The sequence below is a fragment of the Euleptes europaea genome, chromosome 5 (assembly GCF_029931775.1).
Source record: "Euleptes europaea isolate rEulEur1 chromosome 5, rEulEur1.hap1, whole genome shotgun sequence".
Classification (NCBI taxonomy): Eukaryota; Metazoa; Chordata; class Lepidosauria; order Squamata; family Sphaerodactylidae; genus Euleptes; species Euleptes europaea.
The window spans coordinates 114,171,466-114,198,967 of record NC_079316.1 but is presented as its reverse complement, the minus strand read 5'-3'; the positions used below and the strand labels follow the sequence as shown (position 1 = coordinate 114,198,967).

The following is a 27,502-nucleotide window of genomic DNA, read 5'->3' as shown; positions in this document are numbered from 1 at the left end:
AAGTTCTCCAGTGACAGCTCCTCAAAACTCTCCATGCCACCAAAGATGCCAAAGAACAAAGCCATTCAGGCTGGCCCACTGGGAGACCCAGCACCCTACTCCGGAGAAGACACCTGAAGAAGCGACATCCACATGCCCATTTCCACCTCGAGGCAAGGGAGCACGCGAGAGGGAGGGAGGCAGGATTCCCCCACAAACTGCAGCTTCGTCACTCTCCTTTTTCCACCCCAACCTATCCCTCGCTTCATCCAACACACAGAAGTTTGATGGTTCAACCAAACTAACGCTTCCATGGGACTGCAAGGAAGCAGGTATTACTGCAGAAACACAGGGCCGTACTACCACGCCACAGCTCACCCGAAGGAAAGGCCTCCTGGCTCCAGAAAGGGAAGCTACCTGCATGCGCCTTGGCCTGGCGGGGCCCTGCAAAGATTGTTTCCAAGGTTAACCCAACGTGGAGGCTGCGCCATCAATGAGAAGCTCACTTCGGTCACAAACAGAAAGGCAGAATCGGAGTGAAGAAACAACCGGCGGGGGGGGGAGGGTGGCAGCTTTTCAGGAAGATGTCCGATGCTGAGGTGTGGAAGGAAGAGCCAATCGCCCTGTCCAGCTGCTCCTCACACGCGAGTGCCGTCACACGTTTGTTTCTGCCACCCAGAGAACAAGAAAGCCATCGATACCAGAGGACGACATGGCCGAGGGCTCCCTCCTGCTTTGAATGGTTTTTGGTTCCAAGCTGGGAAGCAGCGCGACCGCCCTGAGGGAACGTGGCGCTCTCAAACAGCAGCATGGATTCCAGAGCCTGACAAAGAGCAGCCGGGACTTCGCCTCCTCCCCAGACTGTTTTATAATGCTTTCAAAGTTAGTCAAGTGCCAGGAGCCAAGCTCTGTATATCAGGCAGGCAGGGGACGCAGAGTTATTGAGTCGGGATTTCTCCCAGGAGGCCTGTTGAAGCCGGGGGGGGAGTGCTATGGTTTTGGGGTGCTGGTTTTTCCCTGTACTGGTGTGGAGTGTGGCAGAGCCGGGACAGGGCCCTGGTAGTTTTTAAGTGCTGCGTGCAATTCTAGCGCTCAGATTTTCCACAACGTGTCCATCAAGCAGCTCCAACATCCGCCAACGCAGCAGCTGAGGACTAGTCGTATCGGCCCTTAAGCATCATGTTCAGCAAGGGACCCACCTGTATGAAAGCCAGAAAGGAAACACAAACACGCGCCCGTTACAAACAGGAGAAACGATGCCTCGACAAAGCCTGCAAACCGTAGGCTCCGGGCTGAACATTTCCACAGTCATAACCCGATCAAGGAAAATAAGTTTGGGATTCAGAATTCGGCATTCTGGCCAAGGCTCTTCACCTAAAATATAACAGCCCTGCTTAACGGCCCCACCAATTCCCCTATCACCCATATCTAATCTGCCTGTGTCCTGTGGACGGACAGAATGCTTCCACGCTTCTCTCGCCAACCATACATAAGCTTCATCTGTCAACAGGCACAAGCGGTCTCTTTTCCAAACAGAGCCAGCGTGGTGTCGTGGTTAAGAGCAGCAGACTCTAATCTGGAGAACCGGGTTGGTTTCCCCACTCCTCCACATGAAGCCAGCTGGGTGACCTTGGGCTAGTCACAGTTCTCTCCAAGCTCTCTCAGCCCCACCTGCCTCACAGGGTGTCTTTTTTGGGGGTGGGGGAGGGAAGGCGAGTGTAAGCCACTTTGATTCTTCCTTAAAAGGTAGAGAAAGTCGGCATATAAAAACCAACTCTTCTTCTTCTTCCTAAAGTAAGATGAACAATAAATCATTTTCAGCTTTCCTGAAACCTGCAAGCTGAACAGTTCTCTAATGACAAGGGATGAATGTTTCTTTCCTTCTCCCAAACAAGTATCTGAATCAGAAAACAGGGGAACCCAGTGTGGAACGTTATGTCCAGAATGTGTCTGCCCATTTGCTAAATTTGCTCAGGGCACATGGAGTTACAAATGAAGGAAGGGAAAGGGAACACATCCTGAGTTGAATCTAGCTGAGTCTGTAAGAAGCCCCTGAAGACGAGCTGTAGAATGCGCTTGGATGAAGCGGCATCTGAGGCTGTTATCCCTGCAAGTGTTGACCAGGCCGGCCATAACGCCACAAGCGAACCTCCACAGCCACGTTCTGTCCGTGAAGCAGAGGGCTATGGCACTTCTCAGGCCGCCTCCCCCTCTACAGAGGCCAAGGAACCGAGATCCCACCTTCCCCAGAGTGGTTGTGAGACAACCACCATTAAAAACCACGCCCGCCTAGAGCACTTGTGGAACTCCATGCCCCAGGACATGGTGATGGCTGCCGACTAGGAAGACTTTAAGAGGGGAGTGGATATGTTCATGGAGGAGAAGGCTATCCATGGCTACTGGTCAAAATGAATACTAGTCATGATGCATCCCTATTCTTTCTAGGATCAGAGGAGCAGGCCTATTATATGAGGTGCTGTGGTAGGCAGGCAGGATAATACTGCTGCAGCCGTCTTGCTTGTGGGCTTCCTGGAGGCACCTGGTTGGTCACTGTGTGAACAGACTGCTGGTCTTGATGGGCCTTGGCCTTATCCAGCAGGGCTTTCCTTATGTTCTTATGGAGGATGGGACTATCCACAGCTACTAGTCAAAATGGATACTAGTCATGATGCATCCCTATTCTCTCCAGGATCAGAGGAGAATGCCTATTCTATGAGGTGCTATGGAACACAGGCAGGACAATGCTGCTGCAGTCGTCTTGCTTGTGGGCTTCCTGGAGGCACCTGGTTTACCACTGTGGGAACAGACTGCTGGACTTGATGGGCCTTGGTCTGATCCAGCATGGCCTTTATGTTCTTATGAGCATGCCCATTATTTGAGGTGCCCTAGAACACAGGCAGGATGCTGCTGCTGCAGTCGTCTTGCTTGTGGGCTTCCTGGAGGCTCCTGGTTGGCCACAGTGTGAAGAGACTGCTGGATTTGACAGACCTCGGTCTGATCCAGAAGGCCTTTCTTATGTTCTTATGTTCCCTGCCTGTTGCGACAACCTCGGGTACAGACTTCTGATTTATTTGTTTGGGGTCTCGCATGCCAGCAGGGCACAAGTGTCACCTGGGGGAGCACTCCACGGTGTAGGGGCCACAACTGAGAAGGACCTTCTCCTGGTGGCAGCTAACTGAGCCATCTTGGGGCCAGACACCTGCAAGAGGCCCACAGAGGATGACTGAAGGGAGCGTGGCATAACAGGAGAAGCGGTCCCGTAGGTTTTAATGTCTCACGGGTCGATCAGGTTCTTTTTATCTTCCTTTAAAGACAGGCAGCCTAGCTACCTCTCTCTCCTGGTTTTTTGTTCTTTTCTTTCCTCAAAGTAGAGCAACTTGCCTGTTTACAATTAATGGTTTTTGCATCCTTCCCACTTCCCACAAAGCAAGAGTTGAACCGGTTTTCAAAGTCGCGATGTGGAGATGTTCACACCAAGCTCCGTTAATCTATTTAGATGTTTTAAGGGAGATAACCAAATTTCACAGCCCAAAAAGGGTCTCTCTCCACTTGGCCAAAATGCTGAATATACCCTTAGAGCCTTATTCTACTTTGTTAAAAGCGACAGTCTGCGCTTTGTGGCGGCATAATTTCCAAACCGCCCACCCCACCCCTGACACAGTGCCCAGCCTCCCCACACACCCCAGGAACCAGGAAAGGGCCCCCAGACTGGACTCTCAGCCCCTCCCGGGTTTGTACCTCTTGGGGGCTCCCGAGGGCCTCGCCCAGCATCTTCTCGATGTTCCTCATTATCGCCACTTTCTGGTGAGCCTTGAGGGGATACTCAATCCTTTTGGGGGTCGGGGCGCCCTGGAAACAAAAACACAGGTGTTGGCAGTTCTCTGGGATATGCCTGGCTGTCAGGAGCAGGCCATGAGGATGGTATGCGGTAGTGCGATTGTGCTGCTTCCAGGTGCTGTTGTGCTATTCTGTCCAAGGCCAGTCTATGCCCCGTGTTTAGTCTTCATAGATTCCCATACTGTGGGAATCGCCAAGTACTCCTTCCTGCCTCTGGAAGGGGGGTTGCCTGGGTTACCAGTTATCTCCTTTTGCTTTTCCATATATGCCATGTACCCTGCCTTTGCCCCTTCCTAGTGTCCTTTTGAATATGGCTTCTGAAACCTGTCGATTCTAACCAATAAAACTGCTTTCGTGGACTTGCCGTCTGCTGGAATCTGTTTATGGGTTTGCCGCAGGGCTAGAGCTCACACTGGCCCTACTCTCAAAAAAGGGGGTCTCAACCTTTAGGATGCTTCCAAGGTAAAGAAAAACTTGTTAATTAAGCATAAAGGCAGGACTCACTTGATAACAATCTGTTCACGTCCCCAGCTCAGGGACAACAGGAAGGCAAAAAAAAAAAAAAACTAAGGGGATGAGCGGCAGCTGGACGAACGCTGCTCAGGGATGCTCTTGGGCTGATCCTGCATTGAGCAGGGGGTGGGACTAGATGGCCTGTGTGGCTTCTTCCAACTCTGTGATTCTATGATTAACATAGTTAACATTCTAAGAAAGCAAGAAAGAGTAATCCAGCCAACAGATTTTTAAAGAATTGGGATATTCTTCACTGAATATTGGAATATGAAATTTACAGATAACGTACAGCCATATGAGAGGCCATCTTGGCCATGGAGTAGGGGGTCACTGGGGGTGTGGGGGGAAGTAGTTGTGAATGTCCTGCATTGTGCAGAGGGTTGCACTAGATGACCCCGGTGGTCCCTTCCAACTCTATGATTCTATGTATTATTTTCTCTGATGTAAGCAACACACTGGGGGGAAAAAAAAGAAGAAGTATTAATCCCAACCAGGATTAAAGAACAAACGTTGACTCTAGGGTTCCTGCAACATCTTTCAGCAGGGAGGGAAGGGGCAGTATTTTTGGTCCAGGGGTGCTGAAGCCAGATCGCCCCATGTAAGTGGCGCCCCTTCCAGCAGCTGGGCACCCCCCTCTTCCCATTTAATTCATGCATAAAACTTTATTCTGTCAGAAGCAGAAGCAAAGGAAATGCTTACCTTGTACCAAAAATTCACAGTAATGGTAGTTCCTCCGTTCAGCAAAGATTCTATGTGATGCCACCTCCACAGACACATAAAAAAGGAGAGACAGCTGACTATGTTCCTATTTGCTGATTTTTTACAAAAATTGGCAATTCTAGTTCCAAAGTAATCTCAACATGAACCACGATGTAAGTGTTGGAGCAGTGGCAGACTCTGATCTGCGAGTCCATGTTCCACTTCCTCTGCCACAGGACACAAGGAAGAAGAAGAGCTGGTTTTTATATGCCGACTTTCTCTACCACTTAAGGGAGACTCAAACCAGCTTTCAATCACCTTCTCTTCCCCTCCCCCCAACAGGCAGCCTGTGAGGTAGGTGGGGCTGAGAGAGCTCTAGGAGAGCTGTGACTGGCCCAAGGTCGTCCAGCTGGCTTCATGTGTAGGAGAGGGGAAACCAACCCAGTTCTCCAGATTAGAGTCCATCACTCGTGTGGAGGCTGGGGAATCAAACCCGGTTCTCCAGATTACAGCCCAACACTCTTAACCACTACACCATGCTGACTCTCCAACCTCCTTCCTTCCACCAGCTTGGATGAATAGGGAAATACTTTATGATGGCTGGCTACTCAAGCTAGATCATCATCCGGTGTATGAACGAATAAGAAAATTCTACAACAGTTGTAGCCAGTTTTATATTACAGGGTGGGTATCCCTTATCTGGACTGCTCCGGACCAGAAGTATTTTGGAATTTTTGCATATACCGTATTTTTCGCTCCATAACACGCACTTTTTTCCTCCTCAAAAGTGAGGGGAAATGTCTGTGTGTGTTATGGAGCGAATGTGCGCACAGAGCCGGCTGGGCGCGCTGGAACGACGCGAGCCGGCTCTGTGCGCCCCGTTCCAGCGCGCCCAGCCGGCTCTGTGCGCCCCGCCCGCCTCCCAGCAGAGCCGGCTGGGCGTGCTGGAACGACTTGAGCTGGCTTTCCCCGCCCGCCTCCCAGCTGGGAGGCAGGTGGGACGCACAGAGCCGGCTCGCGTCGTTCCAGCGCGCCCAGCCAACTTTCCCCACCCCGACGGCCAGCTGGGGGGGGGGGGCGTGTTATGGTCAGATGCGTGCTATGGAGCAAAAAATACGGTACGTAATGAGATAGCTCGGGGATGGGACCCAAATTCATTTATCTTTTATATACATTTTATACACATAGCCTGATTGTAATTTTAAGCAATATTTTTTAATAGTTTTGTGTACACTGAACCCTCAGAAAGCAAAGGGGTAGCTGTCTCGCCAGAATACCTGTATCAGCTGTTAAACAAGAGCAACAACAAACAAACTAACAACGGCCGGCTTTCAGTCTCCACCTACGATGCAGTCTGTATACCACATTTTATTTTTGTGAGAGGAAACATTGAAAGCAGGCTGCACAGATCTGCCTGCATGCCGGATTGAAGGGTCTGGCTTTCGGATCAGTCCAGTTATGGGATGTCCAGATAAGGGATACTCTCCCTGTATACCCTGTGGCAAACAGCCAGGATGAGATACAGAAGGACAAGCCCTCGCCTCACAGCCCCAAAGGGCCACAATATGTACTTCGTCACACCAGCCAGACTCCCACCATGTCCAGCACGCATCAAGAGTTATGTCTGGGTTTGATCTCTTCTGGACAGAGAGCGCCTTGCGCATACAACACTCTGGGGGGAAAGGAAGCACCGACTCTTCCTTTTAAGGATAAGAGAATACATGGAGAAGTTAAGAACGTAAGAGAAGCCCTGCTGGATCAGACCCAGGCCCATCAAGTCCAGCAGTCTGTTCACACAGTGGCCAACCAGGTGCCTCCAGGAAGCCCACAAGCAAGACAACTGCAGCAGGATCCTGCCTGCCTTCCACAGCACCTAAGATAATAGGCATTCTCCTCTGATCCTGGAGGACACAGGTATGCATGGTAACAGCACTTGGACCTTAGAGAATATCTGCGGCCCAGAATCTCACTTTCTGAAGCTGGCCCAGGATTCTGCCTGCAGCCACCAGGCCATTCCCCATACCACTTAATCCCTCCTCAGTATGCAGTGATTACCAGTACATGGGGATGTACAGAACATCTCCGGGGCCCACCACCGTCTCATAGCCCACCACGTTTTGGAAATTGGGGAATTTCTCATAGTCAGGATGATCGAAGTCAACCTAGTAGAGAAAAGAGAAGAGGGCGTCACTGGAGAAAAAAAAGCCACAGGGATTCTCCTGAACGTTCTCCTTCCCACCCACCCCCCACAAATTCTCCAACGAAACTGAAACGCCTGCCCCAGCCCCTAACCAGCAGGGTTTGCTGTATGCGAGAGGCAAAGCAGTCAAGCAGCCAATATGGACTAAGCAGAGAATGGAATATGGAAATGGTTCTTCGTTTGGCAGTTAAGAACATAAGAACCTAAGAAAAGCCCTGCTGGATCAGACTAAGGTCCATCAAGTCCAGCAGTCTGTTCACACAGGAGCCGACCAGGTGCCTCCAGGAAGCCCACAAACAAGACGGCTGCAGCAGCATTATCCTGCCTGTGTCCCACAGCACCTAATATAATAGGCATGCTCCTCTGATACTAGAGAGAATAGGTATGAAGCACGACTAGTTTCCATTTGGACTAGCAGCCATGGATAGCCCTCTCCTCCATGAACGTGTCCACTCCCCTCTTAAAGCCTTCCAAGTTGTCAGCCATCCCCACATCCTGGGGCAGGGAGTTCCACAATTTAACTATGCGTTGTGTGAAGAAATACTTCCTTCCGTCTGTTCTGAATGTGTCACCCTCCCGCATCAGCAGATGACCCCACATTCTGGTATTATGAGAGGAAGAAAAGCTTCTCCCTGTCCACTCTCGCCACACCATGCATTTTATAGACCTCTATCATGTCTCCCCTTAACCGCCTTCTTTATAAGGTGAACAGGCCTAAGCATTTTAACTGCTCCTCATAGGTCAGTTGTTCTAGCCCCAACTGCTCTTTTCTGCACCTTCTCAAGCTCTCAAGACCAAATAATCCTATTTTGAGTGCTAAAACACAAATTCAATTGATTAGTAGAAGTGGGGAGAAAGACTTGTGGCTAAGTTGTGATGAGCAACTGGGGGTCCCTTCTTGACCCCTCCAAGTCCCACTCTGACCCTTGGTGTTTCTAAGTTTCTATATTTAATCATGAGAGCTAGAAGTTGGCTTCTACAAGTGAAAGGGGAAAACATCCAGGAACCTGGTGGAGAATACCATACCTTAGGAAAAAGCATATTTCATGTCAATAGGTAACTATCATTAAGGAGGAGAAGAAATTGTTTCTATAGGCCGAATTTCTCTACTTTTTAAGGAGAATCAAACCAGCTTACAATCTCCTTTCCTTCCTCTCCCCACAAGACACCTTGTGAGGTAAGTGGGGCTGAGAGAGTTCAAAGAGAACTGTGACTAGGCCAAGGTCACCCAGCAGGCTTCATGTGGAGGACTGGGAAATCGAACCCGGTTCTCCACATTAGAGTCTGCCATTCATGAGGAGGAGTGGGGAATCAAACCCGGTTCTCCAGATTAGAGTCTGCCGTTTATGAGGAGGAGTGGGGAATCAAACCCAGTTCTCCACATTAGAGTCTACCGCTCACGTGGAGGAGTGGGGAAATCAACCCAGTTCTCCAGGTTATAGAGTCTGCCGCTCATGTGGAGGAGCGGGGAATCAAACCCGGTTCTCTAGATTAGAATCCACTGCTCTTAACCACTACACCATGCTGGCTCTCTTAAACAAGCCAACAAACAATTCTAAAAATGGATTAAACGACAGCTGCACGTCAACACGCAACCCCCACATTTAGAGCCCAGATTCCTCTAAGAGTAAAGGATAACACAAGATAAGGACTCAATAGACCCTGCTTTGCTTGTGGCCCTTCTTTGGGTCTACTGTAGTCCACCGTAAGCGGCAGAACAGTGAGGCATACGAGGATTCCTCCATATGACCAGCACCAAGATCATCTCCTCCAACTGTTTGCGCAGTGGAGGCCATTTGGCCCAAAGGCATCTCACCTGACTCTGCCTGTCGCACGGGTGATGCACGGGAAAGGGATATAGGCACTCAAACTGGTCCGGTGGAAAGAGGATGCACCGCTTGTAACCTTTAATCTGGGCAAAGAAGTTCTGCTGTTCGTCATAGTGAGCAGGAGTCACATTCCCTGCCCAAGGAGAAAAAAAAGGAGATGGTCATCACGCGACAGCCGTCCAATCTGCTGAAGAGGCCGTCCTCTGCATTAATATGGAGGGCACAAGAAGCACGCTGGCTCCAAATGGGCCAGTTAGGGAGGACCTGTCGAAGTACTGAAAGAGTGTTGGGGGACCACCAGAATTTCTAGCACCCTCATGAGGCAACAGCCCCCTGCCCCCCATTCTCTAAATTGTTAAAGCAATTCAAACCACCATAAAGGCTACAGCACAGATGTGCTATAAGTCACCATGACGCACGCACATCTCTACAAAAGATGGAAGCCCCACTGCACTTAAAGGGCGCATATTATCGTGACAGAATCTCCCAGCAAGTTCCACCCCGAGAAAACCTGAATAAGGCACTCAGTTATTCATTGTCTCTGCAACATCTGGGTTCCTGCAGAACGAATAAGGAGACAGGGAAGCTATAACCCATAGGAGGGCATCAGAAAACTGGCCTCTCTCACCGGAACAGTTCATGGGACGGCCCCCTTGCCCGCTTTGACAAATGAATTAGCCAGGCATCTTGAACACATGAAGCTGCCTTATACTGAATCAGACTATCAAGGTCCATCAAAGTCAGTATTGTCTACTCAGACCTGCAGTGGCTCTCCCGGGTCTCAGGCAGGGGTCTTTCACATCACCTACTTGCCTAGTTCCTTTTAACTGGAGATGCCGGCGATTGAACCTAGGACCTTCTGCATGCCAAACAGATGCTCTACCACTGAGCCACAACTACTTTACGCCCCACCCCAGAGGACATTACGCTCCTCAAATAACAACTTGCTAGTGGTCCCTGGCCCAAAGAGTGTTCGGCTGTCCTCAACTAGGGCCAGGGCTTTTCAACCCTGGCCCCAGCCTGGTGGAACACCCTCTCAAATGAGATCAGGGCCCTGCAGGACCTTAGAGAGTTCCACAGGGCCTGCAAAACGGAGTTGTTCCGCCAGGCCCATAGTTGAGGACAGCCACGGTTTCCATCAGAGCTGGCCTCCCTACCTCCCCTTCCTTTTTGGTTGCTGACCACCAACTTCATATGGAGGAGGGCCTGGGTGACCTGGTGACACGATGTGCTGGTGGTACTCCGCAGCAATAATCTGCCATCTTGATTTTGCTGACATTTTAATTGTTGCTGCTTTTAGACTTTAATGCATGCTGTGGTACTGCATTTTATTGTTTATGCTATTGTATATAATATTTGTTGGTAGCCGCCCTGAGCCAGGCTTAGGTCAGGGACAAGGGTGGGATACAAAACCAATACATAAATAAATAATTTGAATCTGGGACTGGGCTTTTCTTTTCTACGGTGGGCTTGTTGGCAAGAAGCCTTCATGGGGCTTGTCATGCAACTGGGCCAGCCACGGTAGAGGCCTTTTGCTGGCCGGGCACCACCTGGCCAGTGTCTCATCAGCCTGGCCATTACAGTCAGCCTGGTGTCCTCCCACCATGATGCGCTTCCTCTGGCCCCTACTTCTGAGGTGAAAATGTTCCTGTTCCTTCCCGGTTCATAGGGGCGGGGTGTGTGTGTGGAGAATTAAAAGACCTTTCTCCCACATAAACTGCCTGCCTTTCTTCACAGGAGGAGAAGGCTGAAGACATCATCTACAGCTTCCACAGGCTGCCTATTCCATGGCTGAAGAGGTTCTGGATCACATTTTCCCAACTGCACAGCATGTTCAGCAGATTACTTTTTAAAAGATGCTGGTATTGATCTGGCCCCTGGGCCTTACGTTTGACACCCCGGATCTACACTGCTAGTTCCAAAAGGATGTCAAAATAAAAGCACAGTAACAGTGCATTCCTAAGGAGAGTTACTCCAGTCTAAGCCCATTCATTTCAGTGGGAGTCATTAGACTGGAGTAACTCTCCTTAGAAATGCACTGTAAGTTGGCCAAAGTCAATTGTCCATATATAAGCAAAGTTTTTTTTTACCTTCCATGCCTATCAGAAGCAAGTTGGATGTCAGCTGGCCCCAGCCACGCTTCACCTGTTGCCTGTTAATCCAATTCCAGTTGAAGCCCAGGAAATCCACTACGATCTTCCTCCCGACTGTGTCGTTGAGCGTCTGCTGCAGATACAGGCTGCATATCCCGGGGGGGGGGGGGGGAAGGGGAAAAATAAACATCCCTTGCTTAGAAAGATCTCATTCACCATGTTGACCTCTGCATGGAGGACATGGTCTTTTGTACAAACGTGAGAAGCACGGAACGGTTCGGCAGGAGGTTGGCATTGCAGAGTCCAGAAAAAGGATTATCCTGGGAGCAACACGGTCAGTTTAAATTGACAAGCAGTCTTTACAGAAAACCAAACACCACAAATGTGCATATGATACTTGGGCACTGACACACACAGACCACCACATACGACGCATAGTTGAATTGTGGAACTCCCTGCCCCAGGAGGTGGTGATGGCTGCCAACTTGGAAGGCTTTAAGAGGGGAGTGGACCATGTCCTCATGGAGGAGAGGGGTATTTATGGCTACTAGTTAAAATGGATGCTAGTCATGATGCATCCCTATTCTCTCCAGAATCAGAGGAGAATGCCTATTCTATTAGGTGCTGTGGAACACAGGCAGGATAATGCTGCTTCAGCCATCCTGTTTGTGGGCTTCCTAGAGGCACCTGGTGTGAACAGACTGCTGGACTTGATGGGCCTGGGTCTGATCCAGCAGGGCTTTCCTTATGTTCTTATGACCTCCACACCAGGTTTGGGCCTTTACAGAGCCTGCTTTCCCAAATCAGCCCAGGCACTGCCTCCGTGCTGCAGAGCAGACTCTGCCCCATATGCCCGCCCCATGTAAGGGAAGGACATCTGTGGAAGGAGCAGAACTGCTCTTGCGATTGATTCAAAGTTAAGGAGCAACCACCACAACACAGTGTGAAGTAGGCCCATTCTTGCAGCCTAATCAGAAAGGATGCAAAAACATTCGAACAGCTGCTGGCCGACGAGGGGGACCGTGCAATTCTGCTGCTTTATTAAACCCTTTTAGAGGATGTCTGTGACGCTGTCATCTTTTAATTTGTGTTTTCTTGTTATTTCTTTTTGTGTCACTGTCAACATATTTTGTTGGAAGCTGCATCAAATGAGGTAGAGCACAAATGCTTTCAATCAAAATTAACACACCCTCTTGCACATACATCTAAAACCTTGGAAACACCATTCATGTGTTCATTCATTCATTCGATTTATACCCCATCCTCCCCAGCACAGCTGGGCTCAGGGCGGCTTCCAACATAACAAATAGAATATACCATATATAACAAAACATATAGGTGAGAACTTTAAAAACTATACACCTATTCTAAAACACAGATGGCCCCTCAACTCCACACCCAGCTCCTATAACAATAATAATTATTATTTATTAAACTTCTACCCTGCTCTCTATCCCTCCTTCACAGAAAAGGGAGGGGCCATGGCTCAGTAGCAGAGCATCTGCTTAGCATGCAGAAGGTCCCAGGTTCAATCCCCGGCATCTCCAGTTAAAGCAGGGATGGGGAACCTTTTTTCTGCCAAGGGCCATTTGCATATTTATCACATCATTCGGGGGCCATACCGGTTGTAGATCTCCCGGCGGGGGGCGGGGTGGAGAGGGTAGGGAGGTTTTTGGGGTGAAAGAAAGAAAGGCCATTTATGCATGGGAGGTTTTGCCTTGAATTTGCTGCTCTCTGGATGCAAAACTCTGCATGGGGGCTTATTGTTGAGTTTTGAGAATTCAGATCGGGAAAATGTGCATCTAGTCTAGAGAGTGGCAAATCTAAGGCAAAACCTCCCATGCATAAATGGAGGGAGGGAGGGGGAGGGAGAGAGAGAAAGAAAGAAAAATGGAGTGGGGGGAGAAAGAAAATGACAGAGAAAAAGAAAAGGACGGAGGGAGACAGACAAAGAAAGAGACAGAAAAGGGGAGAAAGAGAGGGAGAGAAAGGAGTGACAGAAAAAGAGGGAGAGAGAAAAGCCTCCCCCCCCACACACACAGTGGCGCGCGCAACCGGGCTTCAACCTTCCCGCTTCCCCACCCCGCCCCCAGAGTTTCCTAATCGGTCCCGTGCGGATGCTCTGCCCCAGGAATGGCTGGCTTCTTCTCCCCCGCCTCTCGCCACCTGTCAGCTGTTGAGTGGTGAGAGGGAGGGGGGAGAAGAGAAGAAGAAGCCAGCCAGTCCCGGCGACGGAGCATCCGCACAGGAGCCGATTAGGCGACTCTGGGGGCGGGGAGGCGGGAAGATTGAAGCCCGGTTGCGTGGGGTTGCGCGCGCCACCGCAGCGTGCAGGAACACCACGGCACACTTTAAAAACCCTCTTGCTGCTCAGGAGCTGAGGCGGTGAGAAGGGTTTTTTAAGTGTGCCGCGGGGTTCCTGCACACCGCGGCTGAAGGGGCAGCCTTGGGGGAATCGTCTTTCTCCCTCCCCCCTCCACTCGATTAACATTTTCAGTGGCCCTCGAGAGCTCCAGGGCCCTCCCCAAAACTGTTCCTGAAGCCGCCCTGCTGCGCCTTGTTTCTATGGCAGGGCCCTGGAGCTCCCGAGGGCCACTGAAAATGTCCCCGGGAGCCATTTATGGCCCCCGGGCCAGACGTTCCCCATCCCTGAGTTAAAGAGACTAGGCAAGAATGTGATGTGAAAGATCTCTATCTGAGACCCTGGAGAGCTGCTGCCGGTCTGAGCGGACAATACTGATTTCAATGGACTGAGGGGGGGGGTCTGGTTCAGCATAAGGCAGCTTCATCTGTGTTCTTTCCGGCCCACCCAGTTGTCCTCAACAGGGACTCTGGCCCAAGGATGACACTCAAAAAAGGCCAATAACCACCCAGGAGACTTACAGGCCCAAGGCCCAGAGGGCAATGAGGGATGGGGAGACCTAAAGCATGGGAAAGGAAGGGAAGGAAAAAGAAGGGAAAGAAGGGGCGGAAGGCCAGCTAGTCGCCATAACCATCACTGACCTCAACCGTATGCCTGGCGGAACATCTCTGTCTTACACACCCTGCAGAACTGAGCCAAGTCCCGCATGGCACAAGTCTCATTTGAGAGTTCCACCAGGCTGGGGCCAAGACCCAACAAGCCCTGGCCCTGGACAGCCAGATGGTTCTGGGGCCAGAAACTACCAGATAGCTATTTTCAGATGAGCGTAATGCTCTCGGGGGGGCGGGGGTGGATCGGGAGAGGTGGTCCCGCAGATACAATGGTCCCAGACTGTTTAGGGCATCAGCTTCTTAAAGTGGTTTACACTTGAGCAAGAAAGCAAAAGATCCATAACTGAGTTTTCCAGTGCATATTTGCATTTTACAAATCTGCACAGAGAGGGCCACACATATCACCCTCCCCACCCCCGGTGCACTACCGTTCTCCGCTTCCCCGCTGCTGAATTTCCTGGAGCTGCTCCACAAACTCGCTGAATTTCATCTCTTCCCTGCTTGACTTGGGCTTGAAGTTCTTAAAATTGGCCATCTTTTTCTCATCGTAATACAAGAACTTGTGAGTGCTGGCCCTGTAGACGGAGAAGTCTCCACTGCCGATGTTCTCCTGGAGGTAGTCCAGATCCCATTTCAGGGCAGGATACACCAGATTTGTACCTGTCAGCACCACGGGCTCCTGTGGGAAAAACAGAAGGCAATTCAAGATCCTGAGACAGCGGGGGGGGGGGGGATTTGACTCTCACGTGCAAACACCCCGGTTTGTTTATTCCACAGAAGGAAAATGGGGATGAACAAGCAAAAGGAATTCAACAGACATCCACAGTACAGAACAACCAAGCAACTTTTCAGAGCCCTGACTCCCAACAGCACCGACGTCAGCAGGGTCTGGAGAACACAGGATTCCAGAAAACCAAAAAGAAAATATTGTCCTGTTTAATGGTCAAGCTGTGCTTGTTGTGACATACAGTCCCCTAAGGGTGCTCCTTAAGACGTTAGAATGAAACACAATTTTGCCTCTACGTTCTTCAAGTAGCCACACAGATCCACAGTGAAATCCAAAAAAACAGGAGGAACATAGGGGTGTGTGTGCAGTAATTCCTCCCAGAGCTTCTTAAGGAAAGTAAAAAAGAGCAGAGTCCAGCAGCATCTGAGGCTACAAAATTTCTGGCAGGGAGTGAGCTTTCGTGAGTTGCAGCTCACTTCTTCAGATACGGCTAGAATGTGAGTCCATCTGTCCTTAAGGAGCGAAGAGTGAATTCAGACACCCAATCGCAATAGCATGTAAAGGTCAATAGTAGGTAAATGACATCAGCAGGCGTGATCAGATTAGGCTTGATATGCAGAGGGGTGGTAGGCGTGGAGAAATCAGCACTGGCGATGAGACAGGAATCCCAAGTCTCTATCCAATCCAGGAGAATGCATTATCCTGAGCTTTATTATTAGTTACAATTCAGCACGAAAGCCAGGAATTGTGTTAGTCTTGAAGGAGCTACTGGACTCTTGCTCTTTTTCTACTGCTTAAGGAAAGGACAGGGTAGAATTGCCCAGCATTGGCTGGGAAATCCCTGGAGGTTTTTTGGGGGGGGGCGGGTCCTCAGTGGGGTCTAATGTTACCCTCCAGAGGAGCCCTTTTGTCCAGGGGATCTGGTAGGATTGCCACCCTTCATGGGTTTTTAGGGTTGCCAACTGGGAAACACCTGGAGATTTTGGGGGCGGGGCCTGAGGAGGGCGGGGTTTGGAGAGGAGAGGGGCTTCAATGCCATAGAGTCCAATTGCCAGAGCGGCCACTTCCTCCAGGGGGACCAATCTCGGTCACCTGGAGATCCGTTGCAATAGCGGGGGGGGGGGGGTGTCTCCAGCCACTGCCTGGAGGTTGGCAGCCTTACGACTCTGCTCTCCTCTCATTGCAGATCTCCAGGCCCCACCTGGAGGCTGGCAACCCAGGGCAGTGCATGATGGAGGTGGGGGGGCAGGGGGGGTTCCGGCCACCCGGGCTGACCACAGGCTTCCCCCCCCCCACAAAGCCCTCCGGCCTGGCCGGGGCCCCACCTCGTTCTCCAGGAGCTCCTCCGCGCGGGGGTCGCCGTGGGGCAGGCGGGGGATGGGCCGCGTCTCGAAGCTGTAGCGCCGGAACTGGGCCTCGCTCCAGCCGCCCTCGCCGCCCGCCGCCGGAGCCCCGGGAGGCGGCGGCGACGGGGAGGCGGAGGAGGAGCAGGACGGGGAGGCCTCCGCCATCGCCGCCGGACAGCCCGGGACCGGAAGCGCCGCGGCCAGAAACCGGAAGTGGCCGGCCGGGAACTTCCGGGGGGACAGAGGCGGGCCGCTCCCCTGCGGGCCGGGAGGGAGGCGCGCGACCCCTAGCGGCGGGAGGGAGGAAGGGCGGGAAGGCGAGGAAGAGGGGGGCTGCGGCGGCTGCAGACAAACTCAGCTACCCACAGCTCTCTGTCTCTGTCCATCACTATCTACATCCATCTCTCTATATCTAGCTGTATCTGAAGAAGGGCGCTGTGGCTCACAGAAGCTCATACCCCTGCCAGACATTTTGTTAGTCTTTAAGGTGCTGCTGGACTCCACGCTGTTTTCTGCTTACTGTCTGTCTATCCAGCGAGCGGCACTGTACTAAATTAGTCACCTACTTAGATAAGTTGTTGCGGACTGTGGTCCTGTGCCAAGTGGGTTTAGTTTGCTGAAACTAGGATCCTACTACGTCATTTTTGTGTCATTGAATGTGTCCTATTAAAGACTTTTATGCTTTGCTTCAGTTCTGCTTTTAGATTTCTGATGGGTCCCACAACCCTAATCCCATTGTATTGTTTACTGAATACTCCATCCTGTCTATTGAACTGACTCACTCTGTGTAATCTGCCTTGAGTCCATGTGAGAAAGGCGGAATATAAAGTGATGTAAATAAAATAAAAATGAAATTTGCTCCCCAGCCCGATTGGAGCCGTCCACGGCCTGGGGCCTGCCTACTCGAAGGACCACCTTTTCTGATAGCACCACCTGCAGCCCTCTCCATCTCTCCCGTGATCAGAGCCCTCTTTAAAATCTGTACGGACGCTTCCTGGGTTTGCTCCTTTGCGGGAGCAGCTTCCACTCTGGGGAAGAGTTTGGTGGAAGGAGAGCCAGGTCTTTGAGGCAGGCCTTTGATGCCCTTGGCATTAGTTGCAGGTAGGGTAGCCCGCTCCGGGTTGGGAAACACGTGGAGATTTTGGGGGTGGAAGCTGAGGAGGGCGGGGTTTGGGGAGGGGAGGGGCTTCAATGGGGGTATCATGCCATACAGTCCACCTCCCAAAGCTTCCATTTACTCCAGGGGAACTGATCTCTGTCACCTGGAGATCAGTTGGAATAGTGGGAGATCTCCAGCCACCACCTGGAGGTTGGCAACTCTGGGTTAGGAAATTCCTGGAGATTTAGGGGTGGAGCCTGGGAGGATGGGGTGTGGGGAAGGCAGGGACCCCTATTCCATAAGAACCCCTAATGCCATAGGGAGGGGGTAGTCTAGGGTTGCCAACCTCCAGGTGGTAGCTGGAGATCTGCTATTACAACTGATCACCAGCCGATAGAGATCAGTTCACCTGGAGAAAATGGCCGCTTTGGCAATTGGACTCTATGCCATTGAAGTCCCTCCCCTCCCCAAACTCCACCCACCTCAGGCTCCACCCCCAAAATCTCCAGGTATTTCCCAACCCGGAGCTGGCAACCCTAGGATAGTCCCATAGCAGATGTTTCCTCCAGGGGAACTGATCTCTGTTGTCTGAAAATCAGTTGTAATTCCAGGAGATCTCCAGACCCTGCCTGGAGGTTGGCGAACCCAGATGGGGGACAGATTTTAGGTGTGGAAATTGGGAGGAGACAGTCGATAAACTGTTCAAAACTGTCGATGTTAGTGTCTTGTTTCTACATCACTCTCCAGAGTGGGATTAAAATGTTTTAAGAAATAAATAATATCTACTGATGCATCAGGGCTGATCTAGTCAATCCCACCCATAAGGGAGAAAACTACCCCTTCTGAACGTTTTCTCCTACACTGTGTTCTTGAAGTTTCAGATACTGAAGTTTTAAAAAATCACCTAATCTATTAGAGAACTAAGTCCAGCTACATTTTCAAGGGTGTGTTTTATGCACTTGCTGTTCCTTTGGCTTGAAAATAACAACAACAGCTTGCTCAATTTCTCTTTCCCTCCCCCCCAATCTCCCTGCTAAAATATATATGATTTAATCAGCCATTGTTATGATAATATTGACTTTAAAACTTGGATATGAAACTGCTCATTCACTCCAGGTGGCACGTTCTAGTGGAAATTAATGAGAATTTATTCTGGAGATCATCTTATATGTGCGGGGCAGAGTTTTATGGAGACAGGGATCAATTCCAAATAAGATCAATTTTGCATTTCAGCTCATTATGCAAATGGCCGCTCTCTCTCTTTATTTTTGGACTGGTATCAATATTATTAAAGTTAATATCCAAATCTAATTGCCTTGTCTTGGTAGAGCTAGGGGAATATAAACAGTTGAAACAGCATGCTTATTTTCTGACGTTATTTTTAACACAACTGATACATTATCTTCGATAAGATCAATATTAGCATTAATGAATTCTGCATTTTACTTCATTATATCAGCTCTGGGGTGCTGTCTCTCATTTTTCCTCTGTTATTCACATCAGCCGTAATGGGGAATGTCTCTGTAACGATCTCTATTATAAACCTTTGCAGATCAAAAACCATTCCAGATTATTTATCACTAAACCCATTCAGTCTAATGGCATTAGTTATAAACACACTCGTTTATCGGAGACAGTGATATACCTCTGCCCTACTGCGCTGTGTGTGGGGCTGACGCACTCATGCCTGATGGCCACACGCTATTTCCAGCTTGCCTGTGTGTCTTGACAAGAGAAAAGCTCTCCCTTTGTTCTTGGTCAGGGCTGGAATCCATCTTCATAAAGGGAAATGGGCCCACAGCAGAGATTCGCACTCTAACCAGGAGCCCTTGGTCGTGTTCACATACTACCTTTACGGCTATTTGTGATTCAAAACCTTTACGTCCCTGCATTATAATTCAAGGGGAGCAGAACCAGTTCTTCCTCTGCAATACAATACCAGTATGGGCTAGTGCAAAAGCTTCTTAAACTGTGGGTTGTGGCCCCACATGGGGTCGTGTAGCTGAATGTGGGGGTCGCGAAAAATTTGGCAACAGTAAAAGGTTTTTGAGCATCTTTAATAAATGGTAAAATTATACCTATACCAAAGAATTGTTTTAAAATAAATGTCTTTATGATTTCTTATCAGTAAATGTTTGATTTGTGTACCTATTTTATATACCTATATGTGTGTGTGTCTAAAGTGCCTTCAAGTCTCAGCCGACTTATGGTGACCCCTTTTTGGGGTTTTCATGGCAAGAGACTAGCAGAGGTGGTTTGCCAGTGCCTTCCTCTGCACAGCAACCCTGGTATTCCTTGGCGGTCTCCCATCCAAATACTAACCTGGGCTGACCCTGCTTAGCTTCTGAGATCTGACGAGATCAGGCTAGCCTGGCCATCCAGGTCAGGGCATACCTATATACCCGGGGTCGAGTAAACATTTATTGGGTGAAACGTTTAAGAAGCCCCGGGTGAGTGGACTCGAGTCCAATAGCATCTTAGGGACCAACAAGATTTTGGAGGTATAAGCTTGCAAGAGTCAAAGCCCCCTTTGTCAATATTGTATTACACTACATTACATCCTGACCTGGATAGCGCTGGTAACAAATGAGTCCGAAAACCCCTGACCTAACCCTTCATCCTTTAAGGCTACGTCACGATGGGCAGACTGGCAGCAGCTCTCCAGGGTCTCCCGGCAGAGAAAGGTCTTTCCCATCACCTACTGGCCTGGTGCCTTTAACTGGAGATGCCGGAGATTGAACCTGGGACCTTCTGCATGCCAAGCAGAGGCTCTGCCACTGAGCCACGGCCCCTCTGCTGCTGCTGCTGGTCTAGATGACCCTGGGGGTCCCTTCCGACTCTGTGATTCTATGATTTTAAGTGCAGGGCGGCTGCCGCCCTGCACTTAAAATCATAGAATCACAGAGTCGGAAGGGACCCCCAGGGTCATCTAGTCCAACCCCGTGCACAATGCAGGACATTCACGACATGACATATGCGGCACATACTCTGCACGATTGATATATGCGGCTAAATGGAAGACAGTTGAGATACCAGTCAAAAAAGACTGGATAAAAAAGATGCTGGAATTGACCGAGATGGCGAAGCTGACAGCTTTGATAAACCAGAATGCTAATGTACAACTTTGGGGGGAATGGGAGGCTTGGAGAACTTACTGTGAAAATCTTTTTTTAATGGGATCATTTAAAGGATGCTCTTTGATCTAATCCCTTATCTATACTTTGTATTAATTTTATATTAGGCATTGATTTAATAATGTTGGATAGGATAAGAACAGGTTAAAAATAATATTGGGATTAGTTCCGATTATCTATACTTTGTATTAATTTTATATTAGGCATTGATTTAATAATGTTGGGTAGGATAAGAACAGGTTAAAAATAATATTGGGATTAGTTCCGATAGCAAAAGTTTATACAATTTATTTTTAGGTGGGAGAGGGAGAGGGGGAAGTCGTTTTACTGTTAAATTAGGGATAGTATCTGGTTTTTGTTTTTATTATTACTATTTAGTATGGGATATTGTTTTTATGTTGATATATTAAATGAAGAAAATAAAATATATATATATATTAAAAAAAAATGCAGGACATTCCCCACTACCTCCCCCCCACCCACGCAGAGGGCTTTCAAGGGCGCCACGGGGGGGAGGGGCGAGCCCCGCCCCCTCGCCCCGCCCCCTCCCTCCGTTTCCCCCGGCCGCGCATGCGCGTTGCGCGAGGGGCGGGGCATGGCGGCGGCTGCGGTTGCGGGGCGCTGCTGGGGGCTGCTGGCCCGCGGGCGGCTGGGGGCGCCCCCCGGGTGGAGGGCCGGTGCGTGAGTCGCCTGGAGCCCCCCGGCAGGGCTGGCGAGGGAGGGGGCGAGGGGGGGGCGGGCTGCAGGGCCTCCTTGGGAGAGGCCCCCCCTCCTGCGGAGCTCAGTGGCCTGGGGGGGGCGGGGGGCGGCCCAGGTAGGGGGGCCAGCTCCAGGTTGGAGCCTGAGGAAGGGGAGGGGGCTTGAACGGGGTATAATGCCGTAGAGTCCAATGGCCAAAGCAGCCCTTTCCTCCGGGGGGGGGGGCTGCTCTCTGCCGCCTGCAGGTCAGTTGTCAAGGCGGGAGAACCTGGAGGTTGGCAACCTGGGTGGGGGGGGTCCAGGGCCAAGGTTGCTTCCTGTACGTCTGCAGGGCGCCCCGGGATGGCAACGTGAGCTGGAGTTGGAAGAGGATTTCTGGTAGACCAGAGCCGCTAGGCATGTTGGCGAAATGGAACCTCCATGTTCAGAGGCAGTGCGCCGCTTTGGATTGCCAGTGGGCCATGAGCGGAGCCGGCTTTGGCTTCTGGGCCTGCTCGAGTGGTAGCCTGGTGGGAAAGAGGGGTGCTGGACTGGGAACATCCTACCTAGGTGTAGCGTGGGCAGGGGAGAGAGGGTTCAGGGCTGCCGTCCCCTCACTGACTCGGTTGCATCGAGCGCCTCTGCCAGTTTGCGGCCCGTCCTTGGCCCGTCCCCCTGTAATCCCCTCTTGGCTTCAACGGCGTTTCTGTCTCCAGCTTCGGGCTTGCCCAAGGACCTCCTGCCGGGGCCCTATCCCAGGACGCCGGAGGAACGGGCGGCTGCTGCAAAGAAGTACAATTTGAGGGTGGAAGACTACGAGCCGTACCCGGACGATGGCATGGGGTGAGCGGCGGGGAAGGGAAGGGAGGGTGCAGTAGCTGGGGTGAAGGACAACATGGGTGTGGTGTGGTTGTCGAACCAGGCCCTCCGGAGGCACCTCCTGGTTCAGGTGGTAAAAAAGAAAACGTAGTTAAATGGATGGCCTGACCCGGATGGCCCAGGCTAGCCCAATCTCCTCAGATCTCGGAAGCTAAGCAGGGTCTGCTCTGGTTGGTACTTGGATGGGAGACCACCAAGGAAGTCCAGGGTTGGTATGCAGAGGCAGGCAATGGTAAACCACCTCTGCACGGCTTTTGCCCTGACCCAGATAGCCCAGGCTAGCCTGATCTCATAGGGTAAGCAGGGTCAGCCCTGGTTGGTACTTGGATGGGTGACTGCCAAGGAAGTCCAGGGTCGCTACGCAGAGGCAGGCGATGGACAAACCACCTCTGAACGTCTGTTGCCTCAAAAGCCCTACCAGGGTTGCTGAAAGTCAGTTGCAATGTGATACTTCCCACCACCACTTATGTGGATACAGAAGTCCAACGTCTCTCTAGTATCAGAGGAGCATGCCTATTATATCAGGTGCTGTGGAACACAGGCAGGATGCTGCTGCTGTACTCGACTTGTTTGTGGCTTCCTAGAGGCCCCTGGTTGGCCCCTGTGTGAACAGACTGCTGGACTTGATGGGCCTGGGTCTGATCCAGCAGGGCCTTTCCTTATGTTCTTATGTCTTGGGAATGTCTGATGAGAAGGAGGGGGTTTTGCAAAGCCAGCAACAGAAGTGTTTTATAGTGGTTAGAGTGTCGGACTAGGGTCTGGGAGACCCAGGATTGAATCTCCTACTCCGCCATGGAAGTCTGAGGACTTGAACAGGACCCAGTTTGGGAAGCGTTTTATAGTGGTTAGAGTGTCGGACTAGGGTCTGGGAGACCCAGGATTGAATCTCCTACTCCGCCATGGAAGTCTGAGGACTTGAACAGGACCCAGTTTGGGAAGCAGTCCAAGTCCCACTTATGGGGAAATCATGGCCTGATTTGTAGACGGTCCTCTACCATAGCGTTGACATTTGGCTCTCTTTTAAAAAGTATGTAGATAAAAGAGGGTCAGGACCTGCGTTCTGTTTAAGCAGGTGTCTCCTCTGTTCCTGTGTTGGGGTGTACGTGGGCGGCACCCAGCATCGCAACCTTGCAATTCTGGGCCTGGTCAGCGCTTGTGTGGGAGACTGTCGGGGAACACCAGGTCTTGACTTCCATGATGGAAGGAAGGCAGGGTACCAACGTAATCTATACAGTCCCTGAGGATGATTCAGGCTGTCTGGGGTGGCAGCTGACGTTGCTGTTTCGTCTCGTGTTTTCCGTAGTTACGGCGATTATCCCAAGTTCCCAGACCGATCCCAGCAAGAAAGAGATCCTTATTACAACTGGGACTATAGTGATCTGCGAAGGAACCATGGAGAGCCGGTAAGGATAATGAGGTTTTAATCTGTGGCATCAGTTCACAGTCCTGAAGTGGATGATCTAAAAACGGCAGCCTGGGGCACAAGAGGTATCCCAAGAGCGCAGGAGGGATCTCTGGATTTGTGACATTCCACCGGACAGGAATTTGGATGACACCCAACTCAAAACATTCTGTGGGCCCCTGCTTTCCCCTTCCTCCATGCATTATTTACACCTGCGTCGGCATTTAAAATGTGGTTTTACTCAGTGAACTTCGGAAGTCAACACAAATGGGAGAGTTGCTGTCCTTGGAAATCCAAATACGTTTTAAGCCGTGATGATCCTCTGGGCATCTGGAAAACTGTCTCCTGCTATAAACCAACAGGCTTCCATAAGCTGCCACATAAAGCTTTCTGTTCTTAGTTGATACCTGACATGGGGTTTGTTTCCTTCAGTGTCGGATACAATAATTTATTCATAGAGTTGCCAACCTCCAGGTGGTGCCTGGAGAACTCCCGCTATTACAACTGATCTCCAGGCAACAGAGATCAGTTTCCCTGGAGGAAATGGCTGCTTTGGAAGGTGGACTCTATGGCATTATACCCCATTGAATGCCCTCCCCTCTCCAAACCCCACCCTCCTCAGGCTCCACCTGCCAAATCTCCTCTTGGTACACTGGCAGCTGCCTGGAATCTGGCATCTCTGCCCAAGGTCAGCCAGAAGGAAGGAGATATACCATCCCTCCAATCTTCCTGCTTTTTTGTTTTGGGAATATGGGTGTAATAAATATATATGGCAGAATTGGTAAGAATGGATGTAACTGTGAGAGTGTTCTGATCTCGAGAGCTGCCAATTGGCGCCTCTTCTAAATGCAGACGCTGGCATCCGACAAGCATGTAAAAGACTGCTGGGCGGTGGTTGGGTGGAAGGGTCTCCTCTTAGCTTGGCTCTAGGGAAGGAGGGCAATACTCTTTGACTTCCGGTGAGGCTTATTCGTGAGAAGGTACGTTGGGAAAGAAGCTGATGTCAGAGTGCTAAAGTCTGGCTCGATGCAACTAAGGGAAATGCAGGCAGCCCAGAATAAGTGGCAAGTCACAGCGTCATTTGAAAACCCGCATAGTTTAAAGGCCTGCATGTGGTGGTGATTTATGTACTTGAATGTTACCTTGCCTGTTGCAGTAGAAAAGAGCAAGAGTCCAGTAGCACCTTAAAGACTAACAAAATTTCTGGTAGGGTGTGAGCTTTCGTGAGTCACAGCTCACTTCTTCAGCTACAGATATCTGAAGAAGTGAGCTGCAGCTCATGAAAGCTCAAAAATTTTGTTCGTCTTTAAGGTGCTACTGGACTCTCGCTCTTTTCTACTCCTACTGACAGACTAACACGGCTACCCATCGTGACCTTGCCTGTGGTAGAGCATCTGCTTGGCGTGCAGAAGGTCCTAGTTCAATCCCCGGCATCTCCAGTTAAAGGGACTAGGCAAGCAGGTGATGTGAAAGACCCCAGCCTGAGACAGTGGAGAGCTGCTGCCGGTCTGAGCAGACAGTACTGACTTCGATGGACTAAGGGTCTCATTCAGTATAAGGCAGCTTCATGTGTTGTCCCTTATCCACCGGGACTAATACGACTAACCATTTGAAGAGGTCCTAAGTCTGAATTATATAACATTCCTAGGCATTTTTTTATATTTTCCTCTGCGTGAGATTTATTTCTACCAAGGAAAACTTGCCCACATCTGAGTTTTTCTATCAAGAAACTCCAATAGTGATAATAATATCACTCCCCCCCTCATTTGTATGTTATTTTTGTTAATTGGGGGGGGGGGCTACTGTTTAGTCCAGGCATTATGGGTTAACTTAGGCGCCATATGGGTTTTTTTAAGGCTTTTAATTGGGATTTTATTGTTTAATTTTAGAATTATTAATTTTGCTGTTAATTCTTTGATATATTTTAAGTGATGTTACCCGCTCTGGCCTTGGCCGGGGAGGGCGGGTTATAAATCGAATAAATAAATAAAATAATGTGTGTGTGAAATGCCGTCAAGTGGCAGCCGACTTATGGCGACCCCTTTTGGGGTTTTCATGGCAAGAGACTAACAGAGGTGGTTTGCCAGTGCCTTCCTCTGCACAGCAACCCTGGTATTCCTTGGTGGTCTCCCATCCAAATAATAACCAGGGCTGACCCTGCTTAGCTTCTAGATCTGACGAGATCAGGCTAGCCTGGGCCATCCAGGTCAGGGCAAATAAAATAATATAAACATATTAAACCCCCTCCATTTCTATTCTTGCTTATTTCCTTACAGCTCTGTAATCGTCCAGGTAGAACCTTAGATAACCCTGTTTCTCCTTGTCTTGTGAGTAGTTGCACTGGGATTTTGACATGTTCCTCCGGACACGGGTCGACACCACCCCTACGCTGCTTCCGTGGCATACGATGCGCAACATTCTCTTGGGCTTTGTTGGCTTCATGGTCCTCATGTTTGGCCTTGGGGAGATGTATCCATCGTATCAACCTGTGGTGAGTCTGGTCTTTGATTGGACCCCAGTCTCCTCAATTTCGGGGACTGTTTTGACGCTCCAGAGAGTGCACCTCCAAGAGGTTGTATAATACGGAAAAAAAGTTCATAATATTTTTATCCCACCCTTCAACCAGGGCGGTGTGAGAGCCAGCGTGGTGTAGCGGTTAAGAGCGGTGGTTTGGAGCGGTGGACTTTAATCTGGAGCACCAGATTTGATTCCTCACTCCTCCACATGAGCGGCGGACGCTAATCTGGTGAACCGGGTTTGATTCCCCGCTCCTCCGCATGAAGCCAGCTGGGTGACCTTGGGCTAGTTGCAACTCTCTCAGCCCCACCTACCTCGCAGGGTGTCTGTTTTGGAGAGGGGAAAGGAAGGGGATTGTAAACTGGTTTGATTCTCCCTTAAGTGGTAGAGAAAGTCAGCATATTAAAAAAAATTCTTCTTCACCCAAGGAGGGAAGGGTGGCAAACATGGGTTTGTCTCTTCCCCCCTCCAAATTGTATCTTCATGACAATCCTGTGAGGAAGGGGAGCGCGAGAGCGAGCCCGGCTGGTCCATGTTCACCCTTGCAGAGTGGGGACGTAAGCCCAGCTTTCACTGGGCCTGATAATTACAACATAAGCACAACAGTGAGCCAACAAGTCACAAATGACTCCTGGTGACCCTAGGACCAGGGGGGTTTCAAGCCAAGAGACGAACTGAGGTGGTTTTCCATTGCCTTCCTCGGCATAGCAGCCTTGGTCTTCCTTGGTGGTCTCCTGTCCAAGTACCGACTGTGGCCGATCCTGCTTAGCTTCTAAGCTCTGACAAGGTCAGGCCAGCCTGGGTGACCGGAGCTGCTTTCCCTGGGCCTAGTCAGCAACAGCCACCGTGCGACCTTTCCTCTCTGTGCACCTTTTCTTTGTCTTTAATTTAATTGCCCTTGCTCATAGAAGGAGGGGCCGTGGCTCAGTGGTAGAGCCTCCGCTTGGCATGCAGAAGGTCCCAGGTTCAATCACCGGCATCTCCAGTTAAAGAGACTAGGGAAGTAGGTGATGTGAAAAACCTCTGTCTGAGACCCTGGAGAGCCGCTGCCGGTCTTAGACGATACTGACTCTGATGGACCAAGGGTCTGATCCAGTAGAAGGCAGCTCCATGTTCGAGGATCAAGTTCTTTTCACCCACAGCGAGTCACCTTTCTTTGAAACTCAGTGGTGGCTGACAGTCTGAGCAGGAGACTCAAAAGTATGGGGGTCGGAATTGGGGGTCGGGGACTTGAAGACTGAGTTTCTACAGGTTTGCTGCTTCACGTGTCTCCTCTACAGGGCCCAAAGCAGTTTCCCTACAACAATTTGTATCTGGAAAACGGCGGCGATCCCAACCAAGAGCCACCAAAGGTGAAGCACTATGAGATCTGAGGGCTGCCTGTCTCTGTGGCTTTTCTTCTGTCTGCAGAATCAACTGCTGCTTTATTATCTTGGCTGTTTAAAAGAGCCTAATATGAAGAAAAAATTTGACGGAAGATTCTTTTGTGCTGTCTTTATTTAATGGGGTGTGTTCCCCATCACTAGGGAAACTGGGGGTGGGGGAAAGACAGCAGAGAGGCAGCATTTTGACTCCCCTCAAAACAGTTATATAGGCT

The 27,502-nt window shown here is 50.4% G+C and overlaps 2 protein-coding genes across 2 annotated transcripts; one reads left to right on the top strand and one right to left on the bottom strand.

The window, feature by feature from the left end:
* Window positions 1–1,133: 1,133 nt before the first annotated feature.
* HIF1AN (hypoxia inducible factor 1 subunit alpha inhibitor) lies at window positions 1,134–16,361 on the bottom strand. Its single transcript, XM_056850556.1, has 8 exons — window positions 16,176–16,361; window positions 14,552–14,802; window positions 11,148–11,296; window positions 9,045–9,190; window positions 7,084–7,190; window positions 5,029–5,092; window positions 3,718–3,828; window positions 1,134–1,178 (listed from the first exon to the last, which is right to left on the bottom strand). The coding sequence occupies exons 1-8, from the start codon at window positions 16,359–16,361 to the stop codon at window positions 1,134–1,136; spliced, it is 1,059 nt and encodes a 352-aa protein (XP_056706534.1).
* A 4,663-nt stretch (window positions 16,362–21,024) lies between these two features.
* Window positions 21,025–27,285, top strand: NDUFB8 (NADH:ubiquinone oxidoreductase subunit B8). Its single transcript, XM_056850555.1, has 5 exons — window positions 21,025–21,106; window positions 21,824–21,950; window positions 23,290–23,389; window positions 25,724–25,879; window positions 27,186–27,285. Exons 1-5 carry the CDS (start codon window positions 21,025–21,027, stop codon window positions 27,276–27,278), a joined length of 558 nt encoding a protein of 185 aa, XP_056706533.1. The 3' UTR covers window positions 27,279–27,285.
* Window positions 27,286–27,502: the final 217 nt, after the last annotated feature.

Bases quoted from the DNA above. Each gene is read 5' to 3' on its own strand.
- HIF1AN (XM_056850556.1), bottom strand. From the start codon at position 16,361: ATGGCGGAGGCCTCCCCGTCCTGCTCCTCCTCCGCCTCCCCGTCGCCG. The intron at 11,297-14,551 runs GTAGTGCACCGG...CGGGATATGCAG, and splicing joins CAGCGGGGAAGCGGAGAACG to CCTGTATCTGCAGCAGACGC. The intron at 5,093-7,083 runs GTAATCACTGCA...GTGTCTGTGGAG, and splicing joins CTGTACATCCCCATGTACTG to GTGGCATCACATAGAATCTT.
- NDUFB8 (XM_056850555.1), top strand. From the start codon at position 21,025: ATGGCGGCGGCTGCGGTTGCGGGGCGCTGCTGGGGGCTGCTGGCCCGC. The intron at 21,107-21,823 runs GTGCGTGAGTCG...TTCTGTCTCCAG, and splicing joins GCCCCCCGGGTGGAGGGCCG to CTTCGGGCTTGCCCAAGGAC. The intron at 25,880-27,185 runs GTGAGTCTGGTC...TCTCCTCTACAG, and splicing joins ATCCATCGTATCAACCTGTG to GGCCCAAAGCAGTTTCCCTA.